The following is a 21,284-nucleotide window of genomic DNA, read 5'->3' as shown; positions in this document are numbered from 1 at the left end:
TAACCGTAAGGTCTTCAATTAAGAGTGCTAAAATTTAAAGGGTGTACTCAAACCACCACCTCCCGTAGCATGTATCTGCAAAATATTATACATAATTAAAAAAAATACCAAAATTTAATACAAGTTCAAAATGTACGCTAATTAATATGCAGAAATTGTCTGTGAATTCTATAATAACTGGCTGTAAATAGTCTTAATCTTTAATCTATTGTCTAAAATAATAAAAGAAAGATGAATAATAGTTTGACACAAAATATATAAAAATTCCAAATATATTTGTAGTTCGCGAAAAAATGCTTACTTTATGTTTTCATAAAAAACAATCTTGTTAATCAAAATATTATAAGGAAAAGAATAGGAAATTTTACAATTAAAATGAGCGAATATGAAACAGACCAGCCATAGGATAAATATTGCAAATCCATTGAGTGAAGGAGCTATGAGAAATTGTTGAGCTACAAGAAATAGACAACGCATGATGATGATTTCAATATAAACATTTGCCTTAATCTTTGTAGCCAGAAAAGATGCTCAACCTATTCTTATGATTTGAGTGACTGTCTTTTTATATGAGATTTAATAAAATAAATATGGCTATATATTAACTTTTAATGTAAAAAAACGAACTTATCTCTTACTCTAGGATAAATAAAAATTTTTTTCCACAACAAAAATGCTATTTCTGCAAAAAAAAGAGTAAACTGATTTTTTTTTCAAACTATCTGTATTCATTATTCAAGTCTGCAACCACGTGGATATTCAAATGAAGGTTTCGAGACAGCGAATATTTCTACATCTCAAAAACAAATTTAATTATCGTAAGTCGAATTCGATGGAGAGACGGTTACAGAACCTGATCTACTTTAAAATATTCTGATGCCAACAAAGGAATAACAAAAGAAAAATGCTCACAGATGCGTCAGGTATGCTATTTCTCTATTTTGTCGTATCTTACTTCTTTATTTTGTCAAAAGCAGGTGACACTGTTTTTTATTTAGTTTTTCGACAGCTGGAACACCCTTGTATAGCGACAGAAGAACCAAAAATAAATATAAAAGAAAGACTGATATTGTCAAGTCAGGTAGAAATCGATTTTTAAGTTGGGTTTAGTGGATAAAGGGATCTTGCTGCAACTGAGAGAGATATTTATCGGTGTCAAAAGTAAAGAATGGCATAAAAATGTCGATATAAAAAAATTGTAACAGCAGGTTTTAGAGACAGTAAACGATTAATTGGGGCACAAATAACTCTATAAAATGACACCAAATTTACCACTCAGGAAAAAAAGTTTGTGATTAATGATATTACGTGTTTGTCTAATAAAAAGCTTTTTAAAAACTTCAATGCTTGTTAATGAGTACTTGTAATAAAAATTGTTTTTTTTTTATATCTTGCAATAAAAAGATAATCTTACTCAGCACTGGTTTATCGAGAACAGAAGATCTGAGTTAAAGAGTACGATAAGTTCCATTTAAGAGAAGATGAAAAAAAACCAGCTTCACGATGATCACAATGAAGATGCTTAAAATAGACGTTCTGAAAGTAAGTTTTGTCGTCTGAAAGCGAGAAAACTCACATTACAATTTATTTAATATCAAGAAGGTATTTAAGACAGACGTTCTGAAACGCAAAAGTTTCGAGAAAACTCACATTACAATTTATTTAATATCAAGAAGGTATTTAAGACAGACGTTCTGAAACACAAAAGTTTCGAGGGGATTGAGGAAACTAGCTTTACAAAGCATGAAACTACCCAACTATGTTTAAGACAGCTGTTCTAAAAACAAGTTTCGACACGTTTTTTCATAAAAATGATTTATTAGAAACGGAAACTTTACCGATTGCATGAAGTGTTTTATTCTTGCATGATAATGCAAAGATTCCACCAAGAAAAAGATTCAATATAGGTCCCTAGGATGGGATGATTGGTTTAACTGGTCAACATATTCGTCAACGTTGGCTCAACTGGTCAACATAGCATTAGACTTCTACATTTTTCTTGATTGATGTTGCGCTAACATCATACCACTTTTGAAGCAATAAAGGTGTGCGATCAATACTAAAGAATGTACTTTTTTGCAATTTATAATGTAAGATTTTGCCGGGAAAGAAATATTAAGCAGAAAGATTCAACATAGATTTCTAGGATGGGGATGATTAACTAAACCGGTCTACATTCCCGACTATTAGACTTGTAAATCATTTTTGACTAATGTCACCCCCATCATCGTGCCATTTTTGAAGCAATAAAGGTGTTCAACAGACTGTAAAGTACATAATTTTTTCATACTAGTCACTGTCATTTTGGAATGTTAAATCTATTTATTGAGATAAAAATCAGTATGTAGAGTTTTTCACTGCCTGGTTTCATCTTTTCTGTATTTCATTGATGACGTCACGATTGTACCGACTTCAAAAAGAAAAATATGAAAATTTGATGTAATAAGATCAGAACTGTAGATCAAGAAAACCTTGGAACGACGAATACGTCATTTGTTGCCTTATGACCCAAGAGCGAAACGGTCAGTTCAAGATTCTGATGACGAGATGATGAGACGAGCTTGATGATTCAGTCATAGTTTATTGGAGTCTTTACTAATTGTCTCTTGCATGGAATGGTGAACTTAAGTTTGATGAAATTTGGCATTTCTCGCTCCCGTAAAATTTCCGGGCTGGAGTGTTCAGTTGTAACGTGCCAATAAAAATAATACTATTTCAAATCTTTTGCCCGAAAGACATTTTATTTCTCATTTTACATACCAGATGGCAGTACCAGGATATTTTTAAGGTAATTGCAGATAGTTAGTTAATTTTAAACTAGATGCCAGCACTAATCAAATGCGTGTATTTGGCAAAATAGGCACTTTTATGACAGTTTTCTTGAAAAATTAACCGATCGTTAAGGGGTTAAAAAACTGGAACACAAATTTTTCGCAGGATGGCTTTTTGAAATTGATTTCAAGGTATCATAAATGCATCAAGAGTGGAGGAAACTTTTAAAAAATAGGCAAAGATTTGTATTTTGTTATACAACTGTAGGTCTTTAGTTATGAGGTAGCTTTCTTATAAAAAAGCATGACGAAATTTATTTTTGGATAATCTTCGTATATTTTTTTTATTATGAAGTATTTTATTGAAACAATTAACAGTACAAATTAATGTTGTATAAAGCCAAATATAAAATTTTCTAAAATTTGAAAATGAAAGTGCTTTTTAAAATACATTTATAATTTTTTCCCCCTCTAAGCTCATAAAATTATACATGTTCTTCGTTCCTGAAAGTATGTTTGATCTTAAAATTTATATACCCAAAAAATTTTTTTCCACTTGTTTACATATCTCAATGAATAGGTTAGTTTGAAATACCAGATTCAATCAGAATATTCAAGCAACGATATGTATAGTAACAGGTACACAATAGATTATCAACAGTGTAACAGCACACGTAAAGCACCACAATCGTCAGTGACAAATTGTTTGGTTAAAGATTATGGTAGTTTGAACAGTAATGATCTTTACAGATGAGTTAGGATAAACCAATATGAGTGCAGGATATATACAGATATTTAAATTGTTGATATGAGTTTATGTTAATATGTTTTATTATCTCTCCGGTTAATACTTTTAGAATTCAACTTACGAACAACTAGGGTACATGAAGTTCTGAAAAAATTTAAGATAAAAACTGTTGGATTTCAAATAGAAATGGTCCTTATAAACCAGTTTTAATGCACAAAGTATGAAGAATCGACTACGACTAAGTGACAAGAAAATATAGTAGATTTATTGATACGAATGTTAACTATTCTTATATTTTGTAATAATTTATTTAGAATTATATCCTTTTTTTACTTGCGTACTTCCTTCCATCTCTCACTGAATGTTTTAGATTCTAGAAAAATTAACTGAAATAAACTTGAGATTATTACATGCAATTGTGAAGTAACAACTATTAATAGGAAGATTTCAAGTACATTCCAAAATACTTCAAATATCTGAGCTGTAGTGCTATTTTTTACCAAAAGAAAAGCTTTATGCGAAGTTGTGCAATTATTTTGTACATTTTCCAGAGCATACTATCTTATAGTTCATAGCTGGTTTTATCTTTATCACCTCAATCTGCTTTCGGGAGCTGCAAAGTAAAATATGAATGCTTTCCTCTCGTATTAAGTCATAAAAGAACAATATTCTAAAACCAAATTTTCTGTTGCATGAACCTGTTTCGCATACCGTTAAATTCTATAAAAGACTTTTAACAGGGGTCATTATTTTACCACAGTGAAGTGTAGACCAGTAAATAGAACTATTAAAAAGCAATAAAACAAGTGTTAAGGCAGAGAGGAAAAACTAAACCGAGAGTTAGATTGAAATTGTTTATCCTTTTGAAGAAATTAAAGAAAGGGTTTCATCTATTTATACAGAGATTATGTGTTGTTGACTTTCATAGAATTTCAACATCTACGATTATATTCAACATCTATGATATCATTTCATAGAATTTCAACATCTACGCGAGGCATTTTTTAGTACAATATATCACACACAACCAAGGATAAATTTTCAACAGCATGTCCTTGATGTTATTAAAAGAAATTAAATTTTTCTTGTAACTCTTTGTTTAACAAATTATTAAAAAATTATCAGAAATGTGCAAATGCTTTTTGTCCCATTGAATAATGTCTAATTTACACTTTGACAAATATCTTTTTAACGTGCAAGATAATCTTCCAATTTTTCTTAAAATGTTTAATTTGGGACTTACATTATAAAATTTTTATTAAAGTAAAAAGTGAAAATCTATGAGAATAAATAAAAAAGATGAAGGATTTACTTGCAAAATTGATGGAGATAGAAATCTGATAATTGAGGAATAAAATTGAGGAATCATAAAATGGCACCCTTGAAAGAAATATCAACAACTAAATAGTTCCGCTGGGCATATTTAACTTCAAATAATCACGTTGTTAACTTCAAATAATCACATATTTTGTTCCGTTTCAATGCTATATGGAAATAATATTAGAAGGACTTACAAGTTCCCTCGGTACATAAAGGGTTAAAATATGATTTTACTTATTTAAATTCCATTTTTATAAATTATTTTTAAACTAATGCGTTCAGAAAATGTTTAAATGAAAGTAAAAAACATAGCTTTTAAAAAATGAAATAATCACTTAATAAATAAGTCCGTTTCTATTTACAGATAAAAATACACTTATATAAGCTACAGCAAAGGAAATAAAGTCAGAGTTAAAGACGTGAAAAAAGTGCTCAACATTTAACTCTTGAACACCTCTCATTACTCAACCAGCCTTGACTTCCAAATTTATCTGGAACAAAAACCCTTATAAACAATTCCGAAAGGAAAGATAAAATCCATTCGAAAAGAACAGAAGCCACCGATGACAAGGTTGAAAAATTCGAATTTCAAAATAGCGAAGAGAAGTGGGTTGGTAAAAATTTGCCTTGGAGGACGTCCAACGAAAGTATTAAACCTCCTACAAGAAAGATTCTGAAATAAATAAAAAAAAATCTTTTTGAAAGGAGGACTGAAAGTACATTTATATGATATCTATATAGGTAGGACAAAAGGAAAGATTCGACACTTGTGTCGAATGTAGACCTTACCCGACGATCAGTTGGAAACGGGTAATGGCTGACAGGTTTTTATTCTATTCGATTTATTTGGTGCTTTGTTCTTTTTCTGTTCTTAACCAAGAACTGGGGGAGGACTCCGAGACGGTTTTCAATCACAAGGGTGGTTGCACTTGGCTGATGTAAGAGAGCAATTTTTGCACTTACTGTGTCAGTTGAGAAAAATGAGATGGTCTTGCGCTGGTAGATATGTGGTAATAAATATCGTGTATTTTTGTTCTTACTCAAAATGCTTAATCTAGCAGAATTGGAAATGGATAGAAAATATGGAAAAGTGTAAAAAAAGGTAAACTGTGTTCAAAAAGCATAAAAAAAATGTTTACAAACCAAAGATTGGGTTTAAAACTGTATTTATTTTATAGCCTAAAAATTGGAAGTTTTAGAAATAGTTACTTTTTATTCCTGTTTTGGCAATATTTGTTCAATTTGCAAGTTTTTAGCAACTATAGTACTTTTTATTCATTAGTATTCTTATTTTATCTGATAGTTTAGTGTTCCTTAGCAATGAGTTTAATATAAAGGAATAAATAATTCTTTGCTATACCATAAGAACTAATTTTCTATAACACATTTAGAAGTAATTATTTTATTATTTGATCTTCATATTAAGAAGTAACTATTTTTCGCTTTAAATACACAATGAAGTAACTAATTTCCTATCAAACTATATGCTAAGAAATTAATTTTTCTACCGAATAATTGTTACTTCGAAAAAACTTTTTATTCATTTACCTTATATATTTCATGGATGCATTATTATTTTTTTTATTTGAAACTCGGTGAAAAACAGCCGACTCAATTCTGAATTTACCATTATCAATTTTCAATTCCGTACTCTTGCAATTTTGAACCCAACCCTGAAGACAAGAGGACTCCTGAGTCATGCATTGGGACTGACTAGCCTTCGTGGATCCTCTAGAAATGCCTTCATAATTTTATTTTCATGGTCGGTTAATGACGCTTTAATTTGATCTTTTCCGAAAAAGAAAAGGCCTTTTTCCGATAAAATACCACATTATAAGTAGTAGCAAAAGAAAAAAAAAAACGTTTTTTCTTCAATTCATAAATTATTCACTCATATATAAATACATATGTATGAATGATATATATGTATGATTCATACACTATACATATGCATAATTTACACATATGTATTATTATTCATAATTACATCTGAAAAATTTATGCATATACGTATAATTACATCAGCATAATTTATAGATATGTATTATTATTCATAATTACATCTGTATGAATTGCTCATACATACATAAAATACTAAAATTATTCAGGATAAAATACAACATTAGAAGTAGCGGCAAAAATTCTTGTGAATGCAGATCGTATTTACAAATACTATTAAGGTTGTATTTAACAATGCTTGCAACTTATTCATAAATATTATTTCGGTCGCATTCATCAATTATACGCAGGTCATACGTATAAACAATAAAATTTTTATCTTTAATTACGATATAATTATATCATTTGAAAAACGATACTTGTATTCATTTATGAACCATCAGTTGACAGTAAAGAAATGTAATAACATTTTGTGATGAGTTTGAGAAAAAGAAAAGGAAAAATAAATTGACAATTTTTTCTAATCTCCAAAGTTAATAAATACTCATTTGTGTAGAAACTGAAAGCTTTATTAGATATTAAAAAGATGAAAGCGAAGAAAAATTGCTTTTCGCTTTTGCATTAAAGAAAAGGCAAAAGTGAGTGTGTCGCTGCACATTTTTACTTTCCGTTTAGTTAGCTGCAGAAAGATAGCTTCTCATACTAAGCACCAGCTTCGGTTTTTCATGATTTATAACATCGTTGAGTGCTAAACAAGTAAAAAACAGTTTTTTTTTTTCAAAGCACGCCATTTTTTTACAATAATTGGATCATAATGATAACACAAAAAGTGACTAAACGGATAAAAAACATAAAATAAATTGCGGCTCATATTATTTTAAAAAAATGATATAAGTTGATAAATTATAAAATAATTGATAAAAGATACATTTAATATATCAGGCTTAATTATTGGGAGAAGGATCAAATTTAAAGGACTTTTTCATGGGGAGTTTGCCTTTTTAAAGTAAACACGAGACCCCACGACCCTGAGGTATCCTAAGTGACCTTAACACTTCAAAAAAAAACGTTTTTTTTTTTTTCTTCTTCTTTCGTCAAATTTTTTTTTAAACACTGATAGGGAAATTAAAAAAATTAAAGGATTAAATTTAGAAAAGGGATTGATAAGATTTAAAATTGATTAAATAATTGATAAGAAATTTAGAATGGTTTTTCTTCGAACGAATATTGATTTAGTGTTTCATAACAAAATATACCAAGTAAAAAAATTGCGCTTTTAAAAATCAAGTACTCTTTTTAATGTAACAAAACAAATACAATTCATACTTTTTTACATTACTTCATTATTTTGTTTACTATAACTTTGCATTTTAATATAGTTCGATTTCATATTAGGCTAATCTACATTTATTTTAAATTTTATCTATTTTAATACAGCACTTTTTTTTAATTTTTAAAATTAGTCATCATTTTATTTATTAATTCATTATTGTGTTTGATGTTCTTGTCGTAGACCATTAAGGCAGTAGCATGTGAATGTTCTTGTTTTCCAGTGGCGCCATCTATTGCCCAGAATTCGACTTCTGCCACATCCATACGTCGCACCCGTTCATAGGGCGTACCCATTCATACATCCACAGATCGTAATTTCAACCTGAACCAGCGAATGATCAATCTCCAATCCAATACCCCCAGAGGTTTAATTTGTCACGGAAACATGGAGGGCTTTTGACCAGACAGATTTAACGTGCACTAGTCACCATTTACTACACGGGGAGTCTACGGACGGCAGGATCAACATCAAACTGCCGTTCACACGAATATGAGTTCAGCGCCCTACCAACCAGACTATCCCAGTCCCCCATTATTTTGCTTATAAACGCTTTTTAGTTATTTATATACACCACTTTTTATATTATATTATATTTATTATTATTTAAATAATGCATTTTCACTTTATTTCATTATGTTCTTTATTATGATATTGTTCATTGTTTTTACATTAGTTCGTTATTTAACGTTTTATTACTTTTTTTTCATTTCAATACCGCATTTTTTTGGTAGATTATTTTGCTACGATAGGACACTGGGGCATCACGCCATGTGTCGAAATCTTCTTCCTTATTTCATTAAATTTAAATGTTGAAAAAAAATATTTACTCGTTGCCGTTAAAAGTAAAATTTTTCAACAACAACATATCTGTGAGAGAAAACAGTCGTAAAAAGTGCTGAAATCTAAAAACACAGATAAAATTCACCAACGCAGTAAACAGTTGGCAAAGTAACTATCTAACACTAACTTCAACAGAAAGATTTAAAGTAATGGGAATTTTAACACGCTTAAAAGCTTCATTCTTACAATGTTTGTGTGACATTATTGGCATTTCAGCTACTGATAAAAATACTTATTTCTAAAGAACTATGTTTTCATGAATGTACGTGCTTTTATTGACATTTTGAAGGGTTTTTCAGAAAAAAAGAAGTATTTTTACTCATTTTATTTTAAGAATTACAATTTTTTTTTATGAACAGTGCAATGCAATTTCTTCTAGTATTAAGATTGATTTCACTCTCAGAGCAAGTTTAACAATAATATCATGCAGCAACCATAATATTGTTGACAAATTGTATTTCTAATATTATAGCGCAAATTAAATAACTTTCAATTTTATTGCATGACATTATACATAAATATATAACAGTTGTTGAACAGCCGGCCCAAATTTGAGTTTACGGCTACCAAGGTTCAATTCCAAGCGTTGTAATTTTGAACCTAATTCAGAAGACATGGGAACTCCTAAATGAAGTATTGAGAGAAATTTGTTTTCATGGAGGGCATATTGATGGAACTATGCATTAGCGTTACACGGAGAAGAAAACCACGAAAATCTCCCGCTATTAGCCTGACGGCAAGATGAATCTAACCCCTGATCTGTCTACCACTGAGATATTTTAAGTCAGTACTGTGGTCGGTTGGAGCCAGGCGCAGAATTTTCTGAGAGCAAATAAAAAATTTTAAACTTGCATAACCATTAACAACTTTTAATACTTTGTTCCAAAGTTATCTGCATGTAATTGTTTGACTTTTGGAATTAATAACTAGCATATATTTTTTATAAAGCCTATGCTTTTGAAATATACATTTTCAAACATTTACAATGATGTTAAAATAATCATGCGAAACTTTTTTCTTTGAACACTTACAGAAAACAAAAATAAAAGTAAAGCAAACATAAAATCCGATTAGAAATAACGTTTGTTTCATTATCGCTTTTAAAATGCTTTCACTAAAAACTGTTTACAATTTTTTTAAGCTTTGATGCATTAATCATTTACTTATTCATAATTTCCCCTTCTTTTTTTTAAATTACAGCCGAGGGACTAAACGGCAACATGTTTAGTAAATTGGAAGCAACATAACATATTTAGATAAGAGCTTGCAAAACAAATTCACTAAACAGTATCTTTGAAAAGTGTGAAATATTTTCATCGTTTCATCACACTAATTAAGGCTGAGGCGAAAGGACTTAAATCACACTTAATCGGGATTTTAAGTACGGAAAAACTATTAATTATCGGCACAGATTAAATTTCAGGTTGAAATATTTAAGAAGAAGTATTTTTTTTTTAAAGAATTGATGCGAGAATATATTTTTGGGAGAAATGCTTGTTTTTAAGAACTGATGAAGGAACACATTTTTGGATTAAAAAGAAATGATGAAAGGATTTAATTTCAGGATTAATATTAATTTTAACGAAATGACTAAGGGATGTATTTTTGGAAAGAATATTACTTTAAAAACCGATGAAGATTTATATTTTTGGGATTAACATAAGACTTAAATCGCACTTAATCGGGATTTTAAGTACGAAAAAGCTATTAATTATCAGCACAGATTAAATTTCAGGTTGAAATATTGAAGAAAAAGAATTTTTTTTGAAAGAATTGATACGAGAATATATTTTTGGGAAAAATGCTTGTTTTTAAGAAATGATGAAGGAACACATTTTTGGATTAAAACTACGCTAAAGAAATGATGAAAGGATTTAATTTTAGGATTAATATTAATTTTAACAAAATGACTAAGGGATGTATTTTCGGAATACTTTAAAAATGATGAAGATTTATATTCTTGGGGTTAACATCAGTTTTAACGAAATGGTGATGATTTTTAAAGAAATGACAAACGGATGCATTTTTGGAATAAATACTGTAGTTACAATGAAAGGATGAGTACATATATCTGTTACTACTGGTTTAATAGAAATGAATTTAGTATAAATGGATTTTAATAGAAACAGGACTAACATTAGTTTAAAAGAAATGAACAAAGGATGCAATTTTGAAAATATTAGTATTTTTAAAGAAACTATGAGGAGAGAGATATCTGGGGACACATTTTTAGTTAATATTAGTTTTAAAACACACTGCCGGTGTTAACTAAATTGAAACTCATATGAGTGAAATAAGACACAAGACTATCAAGATGAAGTGAGTTTAACGAATTATTTCCTTATTGGAGTTAAATGTATGCCCATTGTTCTAACAATGTGCGACAATAGATGATTAATAGAATTCTCCATTATGTACATATCTGTTTCCTTAATTTAAATTTTAAAGCCCTTCTGGTTTTCGTTATGTAGCTAAAGTAAGAGTCCTTGCGACTATCAATCAATGCTTATAATAATTAAAATTTGGTATTTACGGTTTGAATAATGAATAATATGTATTAAAATATATAATATTAAAATGTGTATTAAAATTTTTATAACGTAACTTGTCAAAAACGGCTGTTAATGCTTAATGTATCATACATAATACAGTTACCATTTATTAATCAAAATTGGCGAATAGATAAACGAATAGAATGTTTTTTTAAAATTTATTTCATTATGCTATTTCTAACTACGTAAAGAACGAAAACAAATAATTAATCAAATTGAAACTGAAAAGTTAGGCATTAAATATGTATAATAAAAAAACTAATAATCAAAATTATGTTTTATATTGTACTCAAAGAAAAAAGCAGGGTCGAAACTACTAGAATATGGATAAATTTACCGTTTTTCCGGTTCAATGGGAACACTTAGGAAATGATTTTGGACTATGACTACGATGACTACGCTTAGGTAATGATTTTGGTAAATTAAAAATAAAATATGGCTTTAAAATTTGGAAAATGTGGTACAATTTGATAAATTTATTAGAGACTGGCATAAAAACATTTATTCGGTTAAATTTACTTTTAAATATTTTATGTTACTAAATGTGTGGTAGTAAGAATTAAAATTCTGAAAACCTGAATAAAACGAATCTACAACTTCTTTCTCCAAATTATACAAATTGTGAGTAATAGATAATTGGTTTTTAAGAAGATAATTAACTAAATACTTTTATGCATAAAAAAAGGATAAATAAGTTAAATAGATTAAAGATCTAAGCAAATTTATGAACATGAAAACTCAAATATTTTACTTTTACTTTGGTGATAAAATAAAATACCAAAAATAAACTTTTCTTTTTTTTCCTCCTCCAAAAAACTGTTTACCCTTTCTATGTTTTCTCCGAATTCCCAAGTTCACTGCTCTCTACTTAGGTTTCTTTCCTGCATAATAAATCACTTTATCTGTGAGGTTATTTAATTGGACGACAAGTGTTAAAAAACGAATGTATGCGCAAAAAAATTCATACCAACTTGATAGATATGCATGCATTGTTAATAACGTGCATTCGATACACTTTCTAAATAAGTACATTGAATACACTATGCCCTAAATCAATGGATTTATTTAAAAGCAAAAACATTTTCAATAAATTCACTTTTTTAAAAGCAAACCAAGACGAATGCATACGCATTATTATTTTTAAAAGAACGACTAAGTAATATGTTTATTGTAGCTAGCTATTATACACTAACATCAATAACTCGCCAAAATTTTTTTTAACGCTTTTCCAATTAGACCTTAAGAAAAATAAAAGAATAATGAATTGAATAAATCTAGAGAAAAATAAAGCAAGCAAAATGGGAAAAAAAGAGATAGATTGAACGATAAATTAGCTATGAAAAATAAATTCCTCCTTTCTTAATTTTTCAATGTTTTGGGGAAACGAAGCATTATAAACGTCTATAGAAATTTATTTTTGCAATGCAGCGGAAGAAAAAAAAAAGCCATAAATGAAAAATGGGCATTACTGCAGGTATTAAAATTATTGGTGCGAAAATATTTCTGGTTTTTTTTTTTTGCTCATTGTAAAAAAATGAAAATACGAACCACTTAATTTTATCGAATGGATTCAGGTCTGCTGCGTTTTCATCAGGCAGAAGATGCGATTAACTATAGGAGTACAAGATTTTAAAAAGAATTGTGTGAGAGATAAAAAGCATTGTTCCCGAAATCGGTTTCATTTTTTTATTGACACGTCGTTTACGCGTATGATCATCGTAGTAAATATGCATTTAGATCAAACAAAGAAACATAAATCAATTATTATATAGCAAGATCTGTTATGATAAAAAATAGCTTTTTGGAAACATTTAATTAAATAAAACGAAACATGTATTATACATGTATTAATTGAAGAGTTTTTTTAGTCATTCACTAGCTATATTTATTTTTCAAGCAATAAAGAAGTGCAATTATCAATACAGAAAGATAAAGTTACCATAGGTAGTTGCCGAAATCTGTAAAAATAAATACAGCCACGAACAAAACAATTTTGTTATTAATATCTAAAAAGATATATTTTAGAATATACAAATTTTTAACTTTTATCAATTTCTAAGCATGTTGAACAACAATTCCGTTCAAATTTGCAACGTAATTGATATTCGAAATTATTGTGAACGAACCACAATTCTGTTCAAATTTGCAATTTATTGATATTCGAATTTATCGTAAATGAATCACAATTTCGTTCAAATTTGTAACTTTATTGATATTTGAAGTTATCGCGTACATTGTCTTAATTATGATAACTTAATAATATGGTCCAAATTGAGAGGTCGCATGGCTAAATTTAACACTTCTTGCACAAAATTTAATGATATGATCCAAGGCACTAAAATTATGGTTTAATATTGAACCAATTTTTCTGAGAATAAACCAACTATTGTCTGGCGTCACTCCTTCAGTTTGTTACCAGTGAGGACTGGAACTCGTTTTGTGATGGTTAAGCAGTATTATGATGACAACAGAACTTTATCAGGTATTTATTTCATTAAGTTTCTTGACGAACAAAATATTTACTTGTGGATAAATGATATTAAATATTATACAAATTTTAAAATATTTATTTGCTTAAATACTGTGAATCTTCCTGGTTATCCGTCATGACACACACCAATAATATTAATAATAATTTTTAACATTTTATTATTTTGAATTTTATAACTTCCTATAATAATGAAATGGTTTTTGTAGGGAGCAAAGAAAATCACAAACTAATACTTTTGCTAATTTTTTCGAAAAAAATATTAAAGTAAAATCATTAAAAAAATACTGATACTTAAAAATAAAACAAAACTTGTTCATTTTGCGTGTTTTCTAAATATAATAATTAAAAAAAAATATCAGTCATTTTAAAAAATACATATATTTACACGAAGAAAAAAATCTGGTTAAAATTAACGTGCTGTGAGTTAATGACATTTCTGGTAAAAAAATCATAATTCTGTCAATAAAAAATAAATAGAAGTTATTTAAACCATCAATTTGGCAATTTTTGCATTCACATTGTAACAGTTTACATAAAATTCTGGTTTTCAAAACTACATTTCTTATTACCATACTTTTAGTTAAAATATTAAACTGAAAATATATTTAACCAAATAAATGGTTTTTTATGCCATGCTCTTAGGCAAAAATTATCAAATTTTACATCAAATATAAATTTTATCACAGATTATAGAACCATATTTTATTGTTAATTTTACCAAGCTCTTTGGTGTTACCATAGTCAGAAACACGGAAAATTTTATCATATTCTGCTAGTTTTGACCATATTTTTTTCTGCTAGAAACTAATAAAAATGTATTATTTTTACGATTTTTCTAAAATAAAAACATTGAACTAAAATAATATTTTAAGATTACTAAGAATCATTTCCACATATCCTGATAAAAAATTTGAATAGAGAAATGAAAAAGAACAGAAAAAGTATTGGAATACGATATTTAAAAAAAAGAGAAAATCGGTATTGTGGATTGCCTGATATTTTGCATCAGTAATTTAAATTTTAAATCAGTATTTTAAGAAACTCAATACTTATAACAGTATTATGCATTAGAATTATGTTCATAATTATTTCCTGTTAATAGATTAGATAATAAGATTTTGAATTTGCAGTGCTGTGTGGGAGAACAAAACGATTGTGTCAACAGGAGTGACAAAGTTGATAATAACAAAATGTTGGCATCTTATTATGATTATAATAATAACCATGGGTCCAACAGTGAAATATCCCATTGTCTTTTTGAATGCTGCAGACATTTGGTATACAGTTGGATTAGTTAAGACATTATACCGGATTAAAAAATTCCAAATCAAATTACGGTAAAAAGTACCGACACTCAGGGTACCGGTACATTTTACCGTATGATTACCGTAAACAAAAACGCCTGATATACCATAATTTTCACAGTAATAACTACCGTAGAATCACTAAATCACTCTAATTAAGTAAATATTACAGTAAAATGTGCGGTGAAAAAAGGGATTTTATGGATGATGCACTTAAAATTCCGGTACTTTATACCGTAAGTTGATCCGAAACCTTTTACGGTGTATGGATCAGTAGAAACTTACAAGAAATTTATCATTAATAAAGCTCCAAGATAATTTGAATTTCTTATACTTAATTAATAAGCGTTATTAATTGGTTAAAATAAGTTCAATTGGAAGCTATCAAGATTATGTAAAGCAATTCAATTCAATGATATATAATTTATCTAATTTTGTAATGATAAAAATCTATTTCATTATACATGTGTAAAAAATGGCTAACAAGACTTACAGAATAATTTTTAATAAATTGCAACTATATTCACAAAACGTGCTAATGTGCTAGTCTGAGATATGTAAGTTTATGCTGTAAAAAAATCACGTAAAATGTACAGTTTTAAACCCGCAGCTGGGTTGGTTGTGAAAAAAACTGTAAATTTCATGAAGTAAATCCGTAGTCTCAACAGTTCTTTACCTTACAAAAACAATTTTTTTCCCGTAAAAATGACGAAGAAAGTCCGTAATCAAACTTATTTTTTACCGTAACCAAACAAGTTCTTACGATAAAAATCACAAATAAATCTGTTGTCCCAACAGATTTATACCATATGGGATCAAATTTTGTTTGTTGAAAGTTAGTAAATCTGTACTCGCCCCAGATGTGAATATTTCGCGCCGGCAGAATTTGTATCAACCAGTCATTGCTGGGTTCAAACCAGGGTCACTTCGTTGAAATAATTGTAGGAATTTAACAATGAAGTTGAATCGCAGTTTTATTTACACTATGTTCAAAACCATAAATATAATTGCTAAAAAGTATAGAAAATAATAGTATAATGATAGGAGAAAAGGTAAATTTATATTACGGAACGCAACAATGCACTAGAATTTCAACTGACGATTTTGATGTGTTTGTGATTAGGGTAAAAAACGGAGAAAAAAAGTCTGGTCTACAACACCGCTTTAAATCGTTAAATATACAGAGAAATTCTAAATTTTTTTTTTACAGTGTAGAAAGCATATTAAAAAAATTAAGCAAGTGAAAAATAGAACTTAATTCAGCTTATATTGGCGTAGAAAAGAGTTTTTTTTTTACAATAATAAAATAAAAAAAAAATCCCTTTATTTAAACTGTAGAACATCAACAAAGCTAAGAATGTTTGCTTTGACTTACGGAATTTCCTTGACGATGATTACCGCTGCTCGGGGTATTAGCCACAGTATTCAAAGTATTGGTGGATCCTGATTTTTTCCTCAAGGGAGACATCAAAACTTGATAGAGGAGGGATTTTCTTCGTCGGGAGCGGCGGTTCGGTGGGGTGGTAGCTGCCCCTGACTGTTGTCCTCCCCCCGAAGAATCTGTCGAAGATGAAGATGAACTGGAGAGCACGGCTGTCTGAGGATGATGCTGAGGATGCAGAGGAGGTTTCTGATTCAGCATTTGCTGCTGTTGCTGTTGGAAACGTTGGGATTGTTGCTGTTGCTGTGGATCGCGATATTGCACCACGCCTTGAAACATGTTTCAATTGATTATCTTTATATCACTTTCGTTGAAGAGATGGAAGTAAATCCAAGGTGGACATCTTTAGAAGACAAACAGCAGTATGTTTAAAAATCACAACGATGTCGTTGGATTGAATCCTTGTATAAAACACCAAAAACTTGTAATGTTTTGGCAGATATGTTATAGAGTAAACAGGGTATTTTCATGGGCATTATTATTATTATCATTGATTTGTTAACATTTTGGAAGAAATATCATATGTTTTTAAATTACTTTGAAAAAAGGCATTGTATGATAGCCGTGTAAAACTGTATTCATTTTTGAAATTGTCTGAAAATAAAACTAATTTATTTATAATGTGTATAATAGATACGTTATCACTGTTTTAGAGAATGATGCTTAGGGTTTGTAAATATCTGTTATGCTTTTTTAGACTTCTATATTTATTCAAAATCTAAAACCTTGTTAGTCAGACAAAAAATTAGTAAATAAATTTTTATTTAAGCATTCACAAATTTTAAAATCTTGATAATGTATAGAATTAAAAAAAACTGTATTGTTTCTTTAAAAAGAAACTAATTTAATCAATTTTTAAGAAAAAATAAAACTACTTGTAATATATATTTTGAATGAAAGTTTAGGAAAACAATTGTTTTAAACTACTGTAAACTGTTTTTATAAAGTAATACTTTGAATGAAAACTTGTAATACGAAAGAAATTGGTTATTATAATATTCAAATACGTCAACTTTTATAATTTTAGATAATTAAACATGATTAAAATGTAATTTATGAACTATAAAATTCAATTTTTAATATATTCCAACCATCTATTTTATAACGAACATAGACTTATTTAAAGTGACTAACATGAATATAAGTTATAATTTTTGTTTTTCAAATAAATTTAAGAATAAGCATGCTAATTATATTGAAATGAAATTTCACTTTTCATTAGCTTTATTCCACAAAAACAACAAGATTGTTATCCAGTAAGATTAAAAAGCACACAGCACATAAATAGCACTCAAGCACCCATCCTTATTTTTTATGGACCGAGGACCCCAAGGGGAACATGACACATTTCCCCGGGGGTCCCAAATGGGCACTATTTTTAGCGCTCCGTATTCCTTCTGAATATTGTATTTGCAACAAAGAAACACAACTAGTAAACATAAACAAACCAGCACAACACCTTGTTGTGCTGTTGTCAACCATGCACAAATAATTCGAACTCCTTTTCCCACCGTGTGTTAAATCTAAACAGGCACACACATTCACTAGGCACCTTTAGTGCACGCGCCAGAAGAATCTTTTACGGTCGCACAGGTCTTCTCTTTTCGTCCAGGTTGTCAAGGGAACAGAGGCTGGGGGTGGGGAGCCTGCGCACTGCGCAGGGAAGGGTCAATCGGACCCTACAGCGCAGGGAGGTAGGTGGTTGACTAGCGCCTTCCACAGGCCGACATGAAAGAAGTGGAAATTTTGTGGGAGATGTTGTTTTATCGTAAATAAACGAATTATAAATGTAAGGGTGGATAGTATGAACGCCTCCCCCCTTTCGAACACTTACGCAAAGGTGGGTGTGTTATTTTTGGATGCTCTTCAGAGAACGATGAAAAGAAAATATTTCTCTTTTCGAGCTAGTTTCGCTGTAAGTCAAATCTGGCGCGATATGTGTATGGAATTTAATAAAGAATGCCAAATAATAGCCAAATGAGGAAATCGATAAAATAATTGAATAAATATTCGGATTCGTTTTTTGCGAGAAAGCACAGCAAGTTAAATTATTTATTTCTCTAGAAAAGAGGAGGATATTTATTTTTTAATGTTGCAAAATAAATTAAATGAATAGAACATAATACAAGAAAAAAGAATATTTGCTGCACAAATTAAAATTTGTTCTTTTGGCGAGTTTCCTAAAATAAATGTTCAAGTAAAATATTTTTTCATGATTACTAAGAAATATTGTCATATCTTCAAGAAAGAATTTTACGCGAGAAATGTAAAAGAACAAGAAAATATATTGGAATGCAATATTTAAAAAAAGAAAGAAAAAAAAATGATATTTTGGATAATCGACTGTATTTTAAACAAGTATTTTTTTTATTAAAAAACTCGATACTTTTAACAGTTGCGTATTAGAATTATGTACACGTGTTTTTTTTAATGTTATTAGAATAGATTTTAAGATTTTGAAACTGCCGTACTTTGTTTGAAAACAAAAAGGTTGTGCCAACAGGGGTGACTCAATTGTTGATTGCAAAACCTTTGTGTCTTATTATTAATAAATACCATGGGTTCCACTGGAATGTATCCCATAGGGTTTTTGAATTTACCATAGGTTTAGGAGTATGCTGCAGACTTTTGGAATGCAGTTGGATTCGTTAGCACTCTCTTGGAATCGGTAGCAACTTACAAGAAAATTATTATTGAATGCTTTAAACTTCAGCTCTGAGTTGTTATGGCACAGGGGAGAGAGCATTCGCCTTCCAATGAGGTGTACTGGGTTCCAATCGCAGCGATAGAATTCCCGATAAGACTTCCGCATCCGGCTTGCACTGACCACAGTGCTGACGTAAAATATCCTCAGTGGTAGATGGATCTTGCGTTAGAGTCCCCTTGCCGTCAGCTAACCGTGGGAGGTTTTTGTGGTTTCCCCTCTATGTATAAGCAAATCAGGGTTAGTTCCTTAAAAAAGTCCTCCACGAAGGCAAATTTCTCCCACAGGGTGCGCAGACAGATTTTTCAACAAAAAATAAGCAACTTTTAAGTACTTTTTGACACTCGAAAAATATTTATAAGCACTTTCCAAAATAAAAAAAAAATCATAATTAGGAGCTGAACAGGAATAAAAAATTTTTTTTTCATCGTTTAAAGTTCTTAATTTATAAACATAAAATCAAGAAAATTCAAAAACATTTTCAAAGAATTTACATAATCATGATAAAATAACTAGTTTCTGAAAAATACTGCAGAGAAAATTGCGAAAAATCATGCACTTTTTGTAATTTAGAACGACAATCGACACGGCAAAGAAAAAATCTCTTTCTAAAATATAGAAAATTAAGTACTTTTTACAAACATCAAATAAAAAAAAGTACAGTTAAGGGCTTTTAAAAAACGTAAATCAAAAATAAGCACCTTTAAGTACTATTTAAAAACGCTACACATCCTTCTCTCAATACTTGATCCAGGAGTTCCCTTGTCTCCTGGACTAGGTTCAAAATTACAAGGCTACGGCGTTGAACATTAGTAGTCGTAAACCCAAAAATTGGATTGGCTGTTCGACGACTCTTATGAAATGAAATAAAACTTAAGTTCTAGAGCCGCGGTGGATCAGGGGATAGAGTATTCGCCTCCCAATGAGGTGGACCAGGTTCGAATACCAACGGTGACTGGTTGATACTAATTCTGCTTCCGGCGCTCACCGACAAGAGTGGAGACGTAAAATATCCTGAGTGGTAGACGGATCATGGGTTAGGATACCCTTGCTATAGGGCTAACCGTGGGAGCTTTTCATGGTTTTTCTCTCCGCATAACCCAAATGTGGGTTAGTTCCAACAAAAAGTTCTCCACAAACTTTACATCGTTCCAATGTTTTATCTATGAGTTCCCCTGTCTTCTGGGATGAGTAAAAAATTTCAAGGCTACGGAGTTTAACGTAGATAGTCGTAAACTCAGAGTTGGGTCGAGAGCTGTTCAGCGCTGGTTATAAAATAAAATAAAATATGTTCCAAGATCATTTGAATTTCTAACATTGCATTAATAGATGTTTTTTGATAAGTGTTTAAAATAAATTCAAATAGAAGCACTCAAAATATTAGGAGTAATTCAATTCATATACTGCATTAGAAAACAAATTTTTTTTCGTTTTCCGTTGAATAAGATTTTTTTAACAGAGTTTTGATAACTTGAATAGGATACATACTTAGATCTTTTCTTTTAAAGTTCTTAATGTAGCAAAATAAAATAAATAATAAAAACAAAATATAAGAAAAGAATATTTTCTCCAGGAATTAAAATATTTTTTGCTGTTTCTATAAATAAATTTGTAAGAAGATGAAAGAGAAAATGTTAAAAAATACGCAAATAAACAGAATGTGATTTCTACTTATAATAATAAGGTATAAAAGAGAAGAGCTAGCGCTTTATAATCCCTCAACCAATGACTATTTGCAACGTTTTTTTTTTTTTTAAAAGGAGAATATATTTTGAAGGACATCTCCGTAAAGAAAATTTAATTAATTTTATTTAAAAACGAAGTAGATTTAATTAATTTTAGCAACTGCTATTTCTTTTTCTTTAAATTTCGCTTTGCTTA

The 21,284-nt window shown here is 29.5% G+C and overlaps 1 protein-coding gene across 14 annotated transcripts in view; it reads right to left on the bottom strand.

Moving 5' to 3' along the window:
* LOC107447376 (coiled-coil domain-containing protein AGAP005037) overlaps positions 1–21,284 on the bottom strand; it is a 759,443-nt gene that overhangs the window by 157,698 nt on the left and 580,461 nt on the right. For 3 of the 14 annotated variants that reach the window (XM_071184696.2, XM_071184698.2, XM_071184702.2), the window contains exon 1: positions 16,634–18,423. The exons of the other annotated variants lie outside the window; for them this stretch is intronic. In XM_071184696.2, coding sequence (XP_071040797.1) covers positions 16,634–16,978 — 345 coding nt within the window. In that variant the 5' untranslated portion in view covers positions 16,979–18,423. Of the gene's footprint in view, positions 1–16,633; positions 18,424–21,284 lie in introns of those variants that run through there. 14 annotated transcript variants of the gene reach the window in all.

Source organism: Parasteatoda tepidariorum, chromosome 10 (genome assembly GCF_982258835.1).
Source record: "Parasteatoda tepidariorum strain Cologne lab strain chromosome 10, Ptep-v5.0, whole genome shotgun sequence".
Lineage (NCBI taxonomy): Eukaryota > Metazoa > Arthropoda > Arachnida > Araneae > Theridiidae > Parasteatoda > Parasteatoda tepidariorum.
This window is presented reverse-complemented; position numbering and strand designations above follow the sequence as displayed.